Below are 15364 nucleotides of genomic sequence, written 5' to 3'. Positions count from 1 at the left end.
TTAACATAAACATTTCTTAAAACAGAGCTGTACTCTCCAACACATCCTGGACAGTGCAGAGGCTATTGATAACAACAGAATATTGCATTCAAATAATTATGGGGAAGCATTTTAAAATATTTCAATCCTATTTGGCTATAAATTAAGTTTTACATTATTTTACAGGTCTGTGATAGAAAGCCCTCTTATTTGCTTGAGACAAGACTTTGGAAAGCTTCAGACAGAGCAGATTTTCTTAAATTAGCTTGAAAATACAGTTTCCAGGGCAACATACGCAGGTCTTCATACATCAACATTTCTTTTCATCATTTTTATAAACGTGGTTGCTTGCTAGAATGTCATAAAATACTTTTAAATACAGTAAACTATTTTGATCACTTTGATCCTTTTCTTTTTTTCCTTGGAAAAAGCTGACTGCCCTTTCTTTTCAGAAGAACCATATCAATAAAACCGTCAAACTGTTTTACTTCAGAGGCTTTATCCCAGAAATGCCTGCAGTGACACCCATGCGTAATACATTTCTACCAGCACCTGATTGCTTATGTAACATTTCAGTACGCATCCCTTATTCATCATTCCTTTTCTTCCTTATCAGTTTGCAAGTTGGGGAGACGACTTCGGTCTACAGCACGCTGGGAGTCTGCGGGCTTATACATAAAATTAACCTGAATGCCTGTTCCACCACAACAATGTGAAATTTGCTGATGCCCACCTTGCATATCAAAAACCTCTGTGAGTTTCTCGCACCTACCAACCATACAAGTGGTATAAAAGAAATAAAGCTAACAACGCACCTACCTATTTCCTCCTCCTTTCCAAAAAGGGGGAAAAAAATAAACCCCTCAATGATGGTTATCGTTTCCCCCCCGTGAAGGCTCAAGAGGTACTCTGCGTCACTGCAGTGACATTACTGAAACAAGTACCTGAAACCACGAGCAGCAGAGCGGGTATGTTTCCTTCTTTGATTTTAACAGGGGCCAGATGGGACCCTCGCCACACGGCGTTACGGTGGAGCAGGCAGCACATTAAACAGTTGCAACATTAGGACTGTCTTAGGAAAAGAATACTGAACGACTGTTACCTGCACATTTTACTCCCTGAGCAATCAGGCCCCACATAAAGTTGGCGCAGTATTCACACCAGTGCGGGCCCCTGAACGTGTGCACCTGGAAGACAGTAGCAGAAAGGCAAGTTACAGAAAGCGACCCAACTGTTTCACAGACAGCAATAGCAATGTGTCTAAACAAGGCAGCATTCTTCTTCTTCGAAGGCACCACATGCAGCCACTGGAAGCGTCCCTTTGTCACCACAGGAAGGGAAGAAGGAAACCTAAGAAATATTTAACTGCCAAGATTTTTGCAGACCTATGGGATAACAGGAGCTCTCCGTTCCAAGCCAACCAGAGCAGCAGAACCGGGTCTGTGGGGGTCTGCCCCCAGACCCTGTGGGGCAGAGGAGCAATGGCAGGTTGCAGCCCTTCTCCTGCCTCTCGGCATCCCTCCATCTGGGCAGGATTTTAGCTACGAGGTGAAGTTTTTGCAGCGGCCGTGCAAGAGCTCACCTCTCAATTTAAAACAGCTTCTCCTTTGCCCTTCCCTCCATAAGGTGCTGTGTGAAACGCGTGGGGGGCTGCAAGATTTCGCCTTCGGCAGAAGGAGTCCTGCCAGGCAAAAATACCAGTGCTTCACAGAAATACTCCACGCTCGCTTAGGGACTTTCCAGTTTAGAATAACTCTAAAAGGAAATTAATTCTCTTCAAACTAATGCTTCATATTGAAAATCCAAACGATTCTAGTAAATGGAAAAAAGAATCCACTGAACCAGGAAAAAATTCAAAGCTAAAGAAGAAAATAACCCAATGCTGCTTTCAATCCCGTCTCACACGCTTGTTACAAATCCTGCAGCCACCATTGGCTGCTTCTGATTTTATTCTGGTAAAGTTCCTGCTGTAGGAAACCACAGGATTCTTTACAGAGAAAACCACTGCCTCCTCAACCAGCATAGCAGGCTTCCAGCCTCTCCTCAGAACAGACAGGCTGACAAAAAACCCAGGAACCGAAGATCATGAAGAAATGAAATTTGCAGTGAAATGCAGTAGCAGTGCTTTAGGCTGAAGTGTCTTGGTCCCCCAGCACGGCTGGGTGGTGATCGGAGCGGGCAGCACCCGCAGGCCCGCGCTGCCCGGCTGGTGTTGAGCAGCACGCCATGGCCGAGGCGGCGAGCACTCCCTGCCCCACCAGTGTCAGCGGCAGCTGGATTCCAGTGACAAGTGACAACCCAGAGCAGCGCTGAGCAGTTCAGACCACATTTGGCTACGGGGAGGTCTGGGGCCTCCCAGGCACCTGCTGCCCACGAGGCAGCAGTAAGGTGGATCGCTGTGTTGGTTGGGAAAGTTACTCCTGAAGTCACCAAGGAATTCATGTGTGTGTCCGTGCTAAACTCGGCTTATCATCACCTCCAGCCCTGCACTGCTGAGCACCTCTGAGGGAAGCGTAATGGCGCACAGTGCCACACTCCCCGGTGCCGGCACAGGCTGCTGCCCGCCCGCCACACCAGCTGCCATCCTTTGGAAGGTGCAATGTGCTTCCCGAGCCCCCTTCTCCCCCCAGCTCCAGCTGACTTCTCTACAAAGCAAACTGACATGACTGTCAGCAGCTGTGATCTCCATTTTCTTTTTTCCTCTCACCACAAAGAGATTTTTCACACCTTCTTCTCTGTTACCCACCTGCACTACCCACATCCTCCTGGCTTTCTTCCACAGCCTGGTGTTTTTTTCCCAGGTCTTTGGCAGTGTTCCCTTCCCAGAATAAGCACATTCTAATATCCTCAAGCAAGACACTGTGCTTTAATGCCTGCAGGACTAACAGAACTTTTTCAGGTGGAAAATAAAAGCTTCCTTTCAGTCACCATCTTTTGCCTTTGGTCAAAGGAACATTCCCCTCAAACAACACTTATTTAAAATATTTCCCAAAATTCCTGTTGAGGAAAATTGAAACAAAAGTGACAGGTCAAAAGTTTGAGCAATAAATAATCTTTTTTTTTTTTTTCAGAATTCTTTTCAGTTTTTTAAGAGGGTTGGGGTTTTTTTGGGTTGGGTTTTTTTTTTTGGTGGGTTGGTTTGTTTGTTTCTTAGTATTTCTGATTGTACAGGAGGGGGGAATTTTGTCTTGTTCCTTGAAATGCTGGCATTTTAACTTCTTTCTTTAGGCAGAACAAGAACAAATTCTGACACATTCATATTTCTTGCTAAATAAAAAGAACAATACTATCCTGTGCCTCTCTGCTTGCTGATTTCAATGCATCAAATTCGCTGAACATGCCATTTGCTGAAGCATGTCTAATTCTTTCCCTGGGTGCTGGGGTCCTATCCTGCCCTCTCCAGAGGCACCTCCAGCGCTGATACTCACCAAACCTCAGCTGCTCAATCCCTAACTGGCTGTTGTTTCAGCGGTGAACATCCCTCCTTCTTAGTATCTTGCTCCGCATGTTTCCACCTCCTCTTGACTCTCCCTAGGAACTATTCTGCAGGGTCTGCCACATCCCCTATCTGCCATTCCAACCTTTTGCCTCCCTTCATTTTTATTTTTATTTTATTATGATGATTTTTTTTTAACGACCCCAGTTTCTCTTATGTTTCCAATAACTATTATTCATCTAGACACAAGAAAACCCCCAACCTTTCCACTACAGCCAGTTCTCCTGACGTTATCCTGGCTCTCAGCTCGCTCATCAGAGAAGTTTACATGACTCATCATCAACTTAAAAATGACAAGGACAGAATAGATTTTCCTCTTCCCTACCAACACTGCATGTATTGGTCACCCTTCACAAGGCCAAGACTGACTTTGCCCTTCAGGATCATTGTCTCAGCATCATTAGCATCATTCTCTCATCCCATGCATCCAGGCTTCATCCAAATACTGAAATGCCTTTCCGTATCATCAACTAAGAAATTAAGTGCTCCGTTAGAAGATTTATCCAGAGCTTGCTCAGCTTTACACTGCTGCATCCAAATTACTCTTTCTTACCCGTTATTCTGATTGCAAACTCAAAACAAACTACAAGGTGAGGAGAGGTTTTTCTATGTTCCATAATGCTCTACCTTGCTCCGCCCATTATTGGACATGCCATCGGGAGGTTAATATTGCCACAGAACTAGGAGGCTCAAAGGCCGTAACGTCTTTCCGTCCCCGGTGTACCCAACCCTGCAGGATCAGCTCTGAAGCCTCCTGTGGGGTTTCCAAGCGGTGCTGTCTTCTCCCAGAGCTCAGTGGTGCTGGAGCGTTAATCTTCCCACTACCACGGAGCGGAACTGGACGTCTAACCCTGTGCTGGTCTGAATACACACCATCTCTGGAAATTAAATCAGACACAGTAAGTGATGCCAGAAAATAGCAGAAAATTGGTCTTCTGAGGTCGGAACAGCCTCTAATCCTGTTTCATCCTGCAGAGTGGGGCCTGGCAGCATGCTAAAAAGAAACACGTTTGCATCCCTTTGCTAGTTCAAGAGCCAACACCTGCAAATACTGCATTTATTACATGACATTGTTTAATACAGCATTCTGATTTTTATATTTAATTCCCCATTCTAAAAATCTGCCAAGCGACCTGCTTGTTTTCAGAACTGCAGCAAGCTTTCCAGAAAAATTTCTAAAAACACACCCAGCAGAGTCCCAGAGATCCTGACTTAAATTACAAGGGGATTCTTTCCCCTTATAAAAAGAGCATCTGCCATATGCAGATTTTACTGTCTTATAAAATGTGAAAGAGCAGGATTGCCAACTGTGGCTTTATATCTCCCAATCCTTCCATTCTCACTCCCGCCCAAAACATCTTTTTCTCTCTCTTTCCATAAGGCTTCAACTGCGAGTGATTTTGTAAGAATGTGGAAAATGGGTGAGTGGGAGAGCAAGATAAACTGGCTTTAATCTCAGTTTGTAAAATTCCAGGGGGAATAATAAATTTAAAAGAAAAATCTAGGTGATCTTAAAGGAAAATATCTGCTTCAAAACCTAGATAAAATCTTAGGATTTTATCCTAAGGTAAAATCCTAAAAATTACTAAGCTGTCCTGCAAGTCTGAGGTAAGAGGAGAGCCTGATGTTGAGCTTACAACTAGACATTTCTATTTCGAACTCTCCTGCAACATCAGCAAGGTACAATAAACATTTAATTACTGTGACCTTACATAGGAGGACAGTTTTTTTGCTTAGGCTTGAAGGCATTTTCTTATCCACAGGGCAAAATAGCTTAACTCCTGAGGTTAATAAGTGTTATAGAATTTAATTTATTTTTGGTTTGCATTTAATTAAATTATTTCTTAGAAAAAGAGACAAAGTTTTAGGAGAAGCAAATAAAAAACAACCCGGAGGCTCTGACAACAGATTATACCACAAGCTGTGAAATTCTTCAAGCAGATCTCTCACCATTATTTCTCAGGCTCTATAAAGGTCACTGTTGAAGTTAGTTACCCATGTACCTTCAAACCACACTTATTTTTTACACTTTTGGTATTTTTTCCTAGGTAGTTGTTCAGCTAGCCTTGATTGCTATCTGAAAACCAAGAATGAGACAGCAGATAATTAGTATTCTTAACTGGGAGCTTACAACATATCCCTTGTCAAGGCAGGGAGGAAGGGAATGAGGAAATACCAGCAAAGTGCTGTGCAAACGCAGTATGAGAGAACACGATGATCAGAAGAGCTTTAGCAAAGCTGCTGCTGGGAAGAAAGCAGGGCTGGATCTGACAAACTATGGTTATGCAAAATCAACACCAAACACAGAAAACTGAAGTCTTTGTGACAGTATATAAAATACCCTTCCTTTGTTGAGAGGCTGCTGCCGTGCTCCTTCTGAATGCCCGCTCCATCAGGGCCCTGCTGCACACAGAGTACCTCTTCCACAGCCCTCCCCACTGAACTGCCGGTGAGAATAACAGGTTTTGGAAAATCCAGGCATTACTCTCTGTGTTGGGATAAAATGCATCGACTTGAAAAAGGATGAAAAACAACATTGTTGACCTACCCTCTCGGGCTCCCAGAGTCCTACACTCTGAGTAAAAGCTGTGTTGGCACTCGGAGAGGAGACCAAGCTGACCAAGGACTGAATAAATGGCAAACACCCAAGCATTTGTCCCACACGATGCTCTGAAGGTACAGTTCTGCTGGCTACACTGTCTTTCAGACCAATTTCCAAGGACGACGGGACACTGCTGATGAAGGCTGTCAGCTCAGTGGTCCTAGCTGATGTGCAATTTCATCAACTGAATTCTGCCTGTTGGGACTCCACCAAGCTTTTAATTGGATATGGGAGGCATCATAAGTCCCAATTAAAACAATGAACTCAGCCTGTATTATTAATGTCTGTCTTCCCTGTCGCAGCTGATTTTTATCAGTCACTGAACGTACCCGTGTTTGCACCCAACAGGCATGCCCTTTTCATCCATTCCTGGCCCAGGCACAGATTGCCTAGCTGTGCAAGGTACAAGAGAGATATCAGCGAGAAGGTCAATCGACTCAACTATTTGTTCGGGCAATGCTTCAATTTAATCCTTGCATATATTATGAAGATTAGACAGCGCCTCTAAAACAAGGGTCTCCAGCGCTCCCAGTATGCCAGCACATGATACTCCTCCTGTGAGGCAAATATTGCTGCTGCTGAGTAATCTGAGAAGTGAAAAGACTGCCATGACAACCCACACAGCAGATCTATATCTGCACGATAATTGCTTTCATCCAAAGATGTAACAGAAATGAAAGTAACTGAGACCATTGGAACATACCTTCTCCAAAACCAGAGCTGATTTTGCCTGGAGCAGAGGGGTATTAACTGTGGGGACCCAGCCCGGGATCGTGCAGCCACTCTGCCCAGCAGTGCTGGAGAGGAGAGATGCTGGCTGAACGCTGCAGCATTCAGAGTGTGGAGTATGAACAGCATCGTTATCGCCAGCGGGTACACCGACACGCACGTTGAGTGGGCAAGCCTCCCTCCAGGTCCTCACCCACTTGGAGCCTGAAGCACTGACATGTCTTGTTTATTCTCTGGTTTGCACTGATCATGTCAGCAGAGATGGGAACAACTGGAAACTGTGGTTAGGTCATGCTCTATAAGAGCCAAAGCGAAAAACTGGAAAATAGCATGTTGGTGTCTTTTTCTGCTTGAAAATTCAATGAAAATGGCCACCCTTCTTTCAGGATGGAATAGTAGATTCTCTTTAAATTGGTATCTGGAAACTGGAACATAGCTCATTTTATTCCAAGCCCAAGTTAGATACCTGTGTCTATGCAAAAAATTGTGGAACTAGAGGTGAAACTTGAATAAAATCCTTAGAATTAAAACTGTATATATATGCATACCATATACACTATATGTAATGATGTAAATAGAATACAAAACCCTAAGAGATTACTAAAGAAATGTTTTTGCAGTGATGCTAAGGCTAATTTGGAGGAAGAGTTGTTGATGATGAGAGAGCATGCACTATGTGCTTCTTGAGGCAAGCTCCCAGTCCTCCCCAGCAGAGCACTTCACCACAGACATGAACTGGTCTGCTCCTGGGGCTGTGCCCATGGACAACTCACAGGATCCACATCTGTGGATTAATAAAACTACTAGTGTGGTGGGAAGGAATTACAGCTTAAATAAATGAAGGATTTAGGAAAAAAAAAAAAAAAAAAGTTGCTTGTTTGGTTGGTTTTGTTTTCAACAGAGGCAAAACTTGAATGCAGGGACTAGCACTAAGAAACCAGAAAGGGTTAAATAATATTGTGCTATTTGGAATCTGCTTTGGCAGAGCCCTGGCTTTCCCAAAAAAGTAAAAGCTACATTAAATAAATACCTTAGGAGACTAAAATCCATCAACACCTAAAAGCGTTTCTGGCTATAACTGTTTCTTATAATACATTATGAGTTTCAGAAGCAACAACATCGAGCTGATGAGGTCTTCTCAGAAGTTTTGTCTAAGTTTTTCCTCCAGTTTTGTTCTCCAGCTATTCTCCCTGCCTTTGAACAGTTTTTTCCCTCAAGTACTAGGATTCCAGAAGCAACATCAAATTTCCTGAGGTTTTCTTATCTGTGAAAACGTGCAGAGACTCTCTCCAGGGACTGTGCTAGAGGTACCCAGCTCTTTCTGAATATTCATTTGAGTGCAGTGACTCACTTAAAGATGTTTTGAAAATATGTTCAGTGCCAGGTCCATACCTAACAAAAAAGAAAAATACAAAAAAATCAGCATCCTCTTCTCAGTGGAGCTAGACCAGTTTACCCTAAATCGGCTTCTGCCCCAGTTTTCAGAAGATCAGAAATAGAAATGAGTTCATGTTAGAAGTCACAGTAAAATGGCTCTGCTTAATATAGTAAGAGTTTGTTATGGTTTCTGGTCTTTTCTTCTTCTGCAGCATTTCTTCTGCACTTTCCATCTCCCCGTTTCTCAGTGTTTAGGCATGGCTTTGCTGAGCAGCTTGTTAGAATAGTAAGATTTGGCATGGAAGTGATTTGCTATGACTTTTTACACTAGCAAAGCACCTAGCACAGATGCAATTACACCAGTGAAATCTGGGCCAGGGCCAGGTTAGCTTACTTGTTTCAAAGAAGCAGTACAGATTTTGCCGGCAGAGTAACCCTTGTTAAAATCAGCAGTCTCTCCATTAAAGTGATGCTTGAGTCTGTCTGTAACAGCAAAGCCTTTCCAGTAGAGACTGGTCCTCACTTGAGACCTCACTTTTTGCACACATTGAAAGCTATATTCTACCCCCAGTTACTTCTGTCCCTGCTCCGGAACTCCCCACCCAGCCTTTCAAATAGGTCACCCTCAAAGGGAAAGCCAGGACGCTGCTTCAGTCGAGGAGGGAGATGAGGAATCTCAACAAACAAGACTCATCAGCATCTCTGCTGACTCTGCTTAACCATGGAAAAACATCTCTCCTCTCTGGCAGAAATGTTGGCTTGAAAGGGAATTACGTTCTGAATGTTCACAGATTCACCAAGCAGCCTTGCAACTGTTACTTATTACAATTAATTGACTATGCCGTCTCAGGCATTAGTAAGATAGTGACTAAGAAACAGCACGACAATAGCAAATACTACACAGCAAGATGGTGAAAACAAAAATAGTCTTCTGGAGACATATCTATTTTGTGAAGAGCAAGTGAGAAATGAGACAATATCCTTGGGAAAATGATGCACAGAAACACAGATTTCAGTCCAGCTCTGATAGGCACGGACACCTTCTTGCTTCAGTGAAGCACCACAGCACTAATCTAGGCAGAAGAGTGGTTTTATGCCTCGGACTATTGCAGTTACAAAACACCTGCAGAGCATTCCGCTGGCTCAAGGCATCAGGAGCCAGAGGTGTCTGAAGGAATACCTATAACCAGCCAAGGGAACTAAACATTCCCCCCAGGGCCCATGAGTCACAAAAGCTGGAGGGGAGCGAAGACCTTTGAGGTGTTTTTCCAGGCTTATTTTAAATTTGCCAAGTGATGAGGAGGTTATTGCACTGACTAACATGTTTCACTACCCAGGAGATTTCTTGCTGTTAATCTCAGATTTTCCCTTTCCTCCTCCTTTTAAGATAACATCCCATAACTCCCAGCTAACACTCCTCTTCCATGACTGCCCTCCTTGCCACTAACATTTTTCAAGCATAGTTCTAATGGCTTTTCCATCCCCACACAACAGCAGGCAAAGGAGTGAGTGCCCAAAGCACAGCACCAGGTGGGGAGGAGGTGCAGATGATGTTCCATGTCAGCTGGGGATGGACTCAGGGCAGAAGGTACCTCATTAGGTGTATCTTTTTTTTTTTTTTTTTTTTTTTTTAAGAGCAATCTATGGAATGTAAGGGGTGAGACAGAGAGATGAAGAGATGCAGAAAGGGAAAGTCCAGAAGACTGAGCCAGGGGCATCCTGTATATTCAGTACCCTAATAAAAACTGCCTCACCAGAGAGAGACGATGGGGTAACCTTAAACCCAACTTGGATTCCCCTGCTGTGCAAGTCCTTTGGCCTAAAGCCCACCTCACACGTCCCAACCCAAAGCTCCCCCTGCCCCGTCTTTCTCTCCATAACCCGGAACGTTTCAATTCACAGGCACCTTGACACAGGCCACTCTCCCCCTCAAATGTGAGGTTCCTGCTGTTGCCTGAAGCTCCTCCTTCACCTGCCTGCCCAGGAGATGCTTCCTCCCCTTAAAATTATTGAATGGATCAGGTATCAGCAAGGTAGGACATCATATTTTAAGTTATAACCTGTCACAGTTACTGCATTTTGGGGACCAGATAAGCAAATGGGATATTTATAAGGGCCAGAAAAAAAGCATTCTTATTGGTAGAGTCCACCTGGAGAATACATTTATGGGAACGATTATGTATAAATCTACTCTGTCTGCTTCTATGAAATGTTACAGAACTTTCCCCTATGATAAAGCTTCTTTTTGTAAAAAAATAAAACCAATAGCTTCAGCTACACTCCTTGTCAGCACTTCAGAGCACCCCACAGATCTCTCACAGCTTCCAAATAGAAGATGCTATTGTTCATCTACACTGGGTGGAAGAATGAACTTGATATCCACCAAGCACATGTGTCCCTACAGATACGTGTGTACCCGGGAGCATGGGGAGATTTATTCCCCCAAATGGGTAAGAAACTAAAAGAGAGGAAAAGCATTTCTGTGAAGAAAGGTAGGACTAAAATTTTGAGGATGCTGAAGTGAATACCCTGATTTGGACTGATGATTCATTTTACAAGAGACGTCATTCAGTGTGCTGGATTTCAGAAAAGCAGAGTATACGGAGGGAAAGGAAAAGAAATCAAATATGCAAATAGACAGATCCAATCAAGTCACACTCTCGCTCCTAGCTCACCTTCAAATCCCATTAGCCAATTAGAGCCAAATAAAATGGTGCCAAACAATGCAGATCTCTTTTAGCTGATACGTTTGAATTAATAAAAAATTAATCTTTTATATAGATTTATAGTCAACACAGAAATATTAGTTGAAAACTTTTTCTAAATTAGAAAAAGCCCAAATACACTTAAAAAAATAAAGTATTTTTAATACCTAGCTTTCACCCTGAGGAACATGCATTAAAAACTCAGTCTGATCCGACATTTATAAATCATCATCCCTTTCTTTGCTTGTGAAGATTAATTTAAGAGAATTCAGCCACTCTGTATTTGCACTTGAGATGTGCTCACAAGAGACCAGACCTCCCCCGTTATGGACCCATAGAACATTATGGGCCAGCTCTGCCTGCAGAGCTCCCCATCACCCCAGCTAGCCAGCCTTCTCATGTCAGGCAGGAGACAACTCACATTCCAGCAGATTTAAGTAAGATTAAAACCTTTCAAAACCCAGCCGTGTCAGCACTCCTAGCAGAACTGTCTTTACGCTCTTCTTTCAAATAACCCTCAGAACAAAACACAGGTTAACACATTTATTCAGGAAACCTCTTGACGATTTCAGAGTTAAAAGCAGCGTTGGTGTTCACCCCATCCCTAGGCACCTGCGCTCCTGTGAGGACCACCGCTACACTGCTCCTCTGCCCTGTGTTCCTCTACCTGAGCTTTGCTGGAGGCAACAGTCAGAGGGTTCAAACTCCATCTGCATCCTCACCCACCCATCCCGCAGGGCCAGGAGGTGCAGGGCCAGATGGAGAATTGATGTCTCCCAACCTGTGGCCAAGCCTCTCAGGCATCTGCTAACCCCAGCCTGCCTCTGGAGCGGCTGCTCTTGTCTCTTCCCTTCTCCAAGACAACGGTGCTAGTTGCTGTGCATTAATGATTCTCCACTTCTCCTCCCTCTGCTGGGATGTTACAGCATTTCCAGTATAAAAGGATTTCTGAAACCCCTTCACTTCTACGACTAGCGATGTGACTGATCAAAGGGTTAGGGCCCCTGTCTGTTGCCTCATGCCTGCATAACGAAGACAAGATTAGCTGCAGAAGTACAAAGCAGTGTGTGTCCTTTTTGCTGGTGGAGCCTCTGGGGCCAGCAGTCACTGTTGGTTGGCTGAACCATATAAATTTATTTCATTTCTGGGCTGTTTTTTCTTGTTTTGTTTCAAAGGCCTAGGTTCAAGACTCTGGGCCTGACATTTCCTTCCTTCCCACACGGGTGGCACATTTGCTGCTTGGCAGGCAACCTAGGAGACTTTTGCAGTCATTTTAAATGATGACGTTTATACATCTGACAAGAAAAATTTGACAGATGCAAGGAATGATAAAGGAGAGAAGTGCACAAGCTAACGATGCCCAATCATTTCAGATCCAATACACAATAATTATGAAAGGCTTATGGTTATTTTTTTTACAAATGGGACAGTGGCCACATTTAGAGCTCATCAACGCCAGCAGCATTCCTTCAGCGGGTAGGCTGGTTGCTGCACACCCTGTAAGGGGTAAGGGGTTTGTTCCCTTCTTTTTTGTAGCAAAAATAATCTGTATAAGGTGACTCCCTTTCACTGACTTGAGAAAAGCATTACTTCTCAAGGTAGATTCTTCTGGTAACTGCATGTATACAGGAACTACAGTACAACTGTTATAAAGAAAACAATCTGTGTGGAAAGTTTGTGCTGTAGCTATGACCTTGGATCAGACACACAGTTTGGTTTTGAAAAAAGACCGTTAAATTCACAGCTTCCAAACTTTCCAGAAACGGTTTCTGGAACAAAACCAAATAAACTAACCCAAACAAATGAAAATTAGATTATCAGATTATTTTCAAAACAGATGTGTCTCACGCGGTTAAAAGAAAGCAACTAAGGAATACAGATGTGCACAAAGTTAAATATGTATTATCCTACATACACTGTAATACATGAAAAAATTGGCATATGCAAGAATTCTCTTTGAACCCTAAGGAACAAATTAAAGTTGCAAGATATTTCAGATCTCTACGACACCTCAAGAGCCTGTGAAAAAATGCTCTGTTTAGCCGATAGCTGGTAGGACTGTTTTATGCCAAGCGCTCATATTAAACACTTTTTAATGTAACATTTTGTACATGATTTTCAAATTTGTGCTTTATTGAAGAACTCAAGTCAAACAAAACATCCTGACAATAGAAAGTTCCCAATTTTAGTGATTATCTGAACTCAAAAGCCAGAAGTTGGTTTAAATAAGATCCAGTGGACGACAGGTGAATATACATATCTGCATGCGTGTATCACATCACACATGCACACAAATGTGATGGAAATCAAAACTGAAAATAAGAGGCAATTAACAGATGCTTGTCACCACATGACTGTGTTATATTAACAATTTCCCCTTCTCCTAAAATAAATAAAAGCAAAATCTATATGGGGGAAAAGAACACGTATTAAAGATAAAATCTGGGCTTTGGGTACTATACGTGAAGTCTGTACCATCATCTACAGGAGTTCAGTATCACGTCAACTCACTTAGTCCTACAGATGATGACTGCCTATTATGCACTGCATTTGACTGCCAGAAGGTTAAATTACTAAATCCTTACTGGACACTTAGGACAGATACAGGCATAAAACATGCTTATGCTATACTGACATGTGTCTCTGTTACCAAACAGCATTGTTTATTTTAAATAATGAAACGAATAATTAGAAGCTATAGAGAAGTAAATTTTATTAAAACACCAGGTAGTTGCTAATGCCAGCAGCTCCAACAGCCCCACTGTATAAGCCATGCTGCTTTCAACACACTCGATTCATTAACACAGAAGAAAAGCCAGAAACGAAAGGAAATGCAGACCATCTGCTCCATCCAGATGCAGGAGAACATGCCTCTTACCTCCAAAGCTATTCATCAGCGACCAACTGAGATAAGATCAATTTAATCCTCTAACCACAGATCTAAAAGATTTTCCAGCATCATGTCATCATAAGTAAGACGGAACTACGTTCATTTGGATGGAAAGAAAACTTTGCCAGTTTTTCCCACCTTTAGCATCCCTCTCCTATAAAGCAACTCTGAATAAAAGAGAGAATCTTGATGCGGCAGATACTACTGGAACAAACACATGCACACATGCAGCCACCAACAAAATCCTTGTTCTTCTGCTGATATGTTCTAAAGATGTCCAACTGCTTTAACTGGCAGTGAGATTTAGGCAAGCGTTTAAGTTCCCAGAAAGTCACAGCCTGCATATATATTCCCTCCTTGCACTACTGGACCATTCTGAAATAAAACCTCCAGCCCCCGTGCCTGCAAGAGAAAGGCAGCAGCACAATTTCTTACCTTGAAGTTATGAATCTTCTCGTATTTTGGAATGTGTTCATTTTCTTTCAGCGTTGCTCTTCTGACAAGCGATGTCAACTGTGAATAAGCAAAGAGTTTAAGAGGTTGCCAGATCGTCACAGGTGACTTCCGAGTACCCAGTTTCATCCCCAAGGCTGCTATCAACAGATCTTGCTGGCGGCTCTCCCGCTTGGCGCCGCGCACCGCCGCCCTGCTCGCTCTGTGCCCCGCGCAGGACTCCTTGGACGGCATGCTGGAGCTGACGGGGAGGAGGAGCAGCGGCCCCCCGGCCCGACCCGCGCCCTGCCTAGATCACACCCGCTTCCAGACACCCAGAAGGACCATTTCGGGCACTAAGCGGCCGGGGCGGCCGGCGCGGCCATGGCGGGGCACTGGCGCTCGGCGCGGCTGGCCCGGCGGGGCGGGCCGCCCTCGGTGCGGGGCGCGGGGGCTCGGGCCTGCCGGCGGGCGCGAACAGCAGCCAGCGGCGGGAGGGGGCAGCCCGCAGCCGCTCCCTCCATCGGCGGCCGGCGGCGGCGACCGGCGCCCTCTTCCCTCCCCTGCCCGCCTCGGGGGGCGAGGCTGCGCGGCGCGGGGCGAGGCGGCACCGCCCCCGGGGCGGGGGCCGGGCGGGGGCCGGGCGGGGGCGGCCGCGGCCAGCGCAGCCCCGGCGGGGCGGGCAGCGCGGCTGGGCCCGGGGGAGGCGGCCGCGGGAGGGCTGCGGGCGGGGGCGGCTCAGGCGCCGGCACGAAATGGCACCTCGGCGCCCTTCGGGGGTGCGGGGCGAGCCGGGGCATCCGCGGGTGGGCGCGGCGAGCGGCAGCCTCAGGGGCCGCGGCAGAAAGCGGCGCGCCCGGCCCCCCGCCCCGTCTGGCACGAGTCGGGCACCGGGGGGTACGGCTGGGAGCCGCTCGGGTCGGGCACCGGCGGGTACGGCAAGGCTGGGAGCAGTTAACGCGACTGAGTTGGTGCTCATCGCTCTGCCCTGAAGGTGACATTTTTCAATGCCTGTCGTGTAAAAGGGGGCTCGTCAAACTCACATCACGTAACAGCCTCTTCCAGAAGGGATGCGAACACACATGCCGCCCGCCGTTCGTTGCACCACCCCGACCTCAACACCGATCGCTGCGGTGCCTCTCTTTAGGAACTCA

At 45.2% G+C, this 15364-nt stretch overlaps 1 protein-coding gene across 3 annotated transcripts in view; it reads right to left on the bottom strand.

Annotated features, from left to right (window-relative positions):
* The window catches only part of CHN1 (chimerin 1), a 103720-nt gene that overhangs the window by 17500 nt on the left and 70856 nt on the right, over window positions 1-15364 (bottom strand). For 2 of the 3 annotated variants that reach the window (XM_055812861.1, XM_055812864.1), the window contains 2 exons: window positions 14214-14291; window positions 1082-1166 (listed from right to left, as the gene is read on the bottom strand). In XM_055812861.1, coding sequence (XP_055668836.1) covers window positions 1082-1166; window positions 14214-14291 — 163 coding nt within the window. The remainder of the gene's footprint in view (window positions 1-1081; window positions 1167-14213; window positions 14292-15364) is intronic. The other variant, XM_055812862.1, reaches the window with a different exon arrangement.

Source organism: Falco peregrinus, chromosome 8 (genome assembly GCF_023634155.1).
Source record: "Falco peregrinus isolate bFalPer1 chromosome 8, bFalPer1.pri, whole genome shotgun sequence".
NCBI classification, from domain to species: domain Eukaryota; kingdom Metazoa; phylum Chordata; class Aves; order Falconiformes; family Falconidae; genus Falco; species Falco peregrinus.
This window is presented reverse-complemented; position numbering and strand designations above follow the sequence as displayed.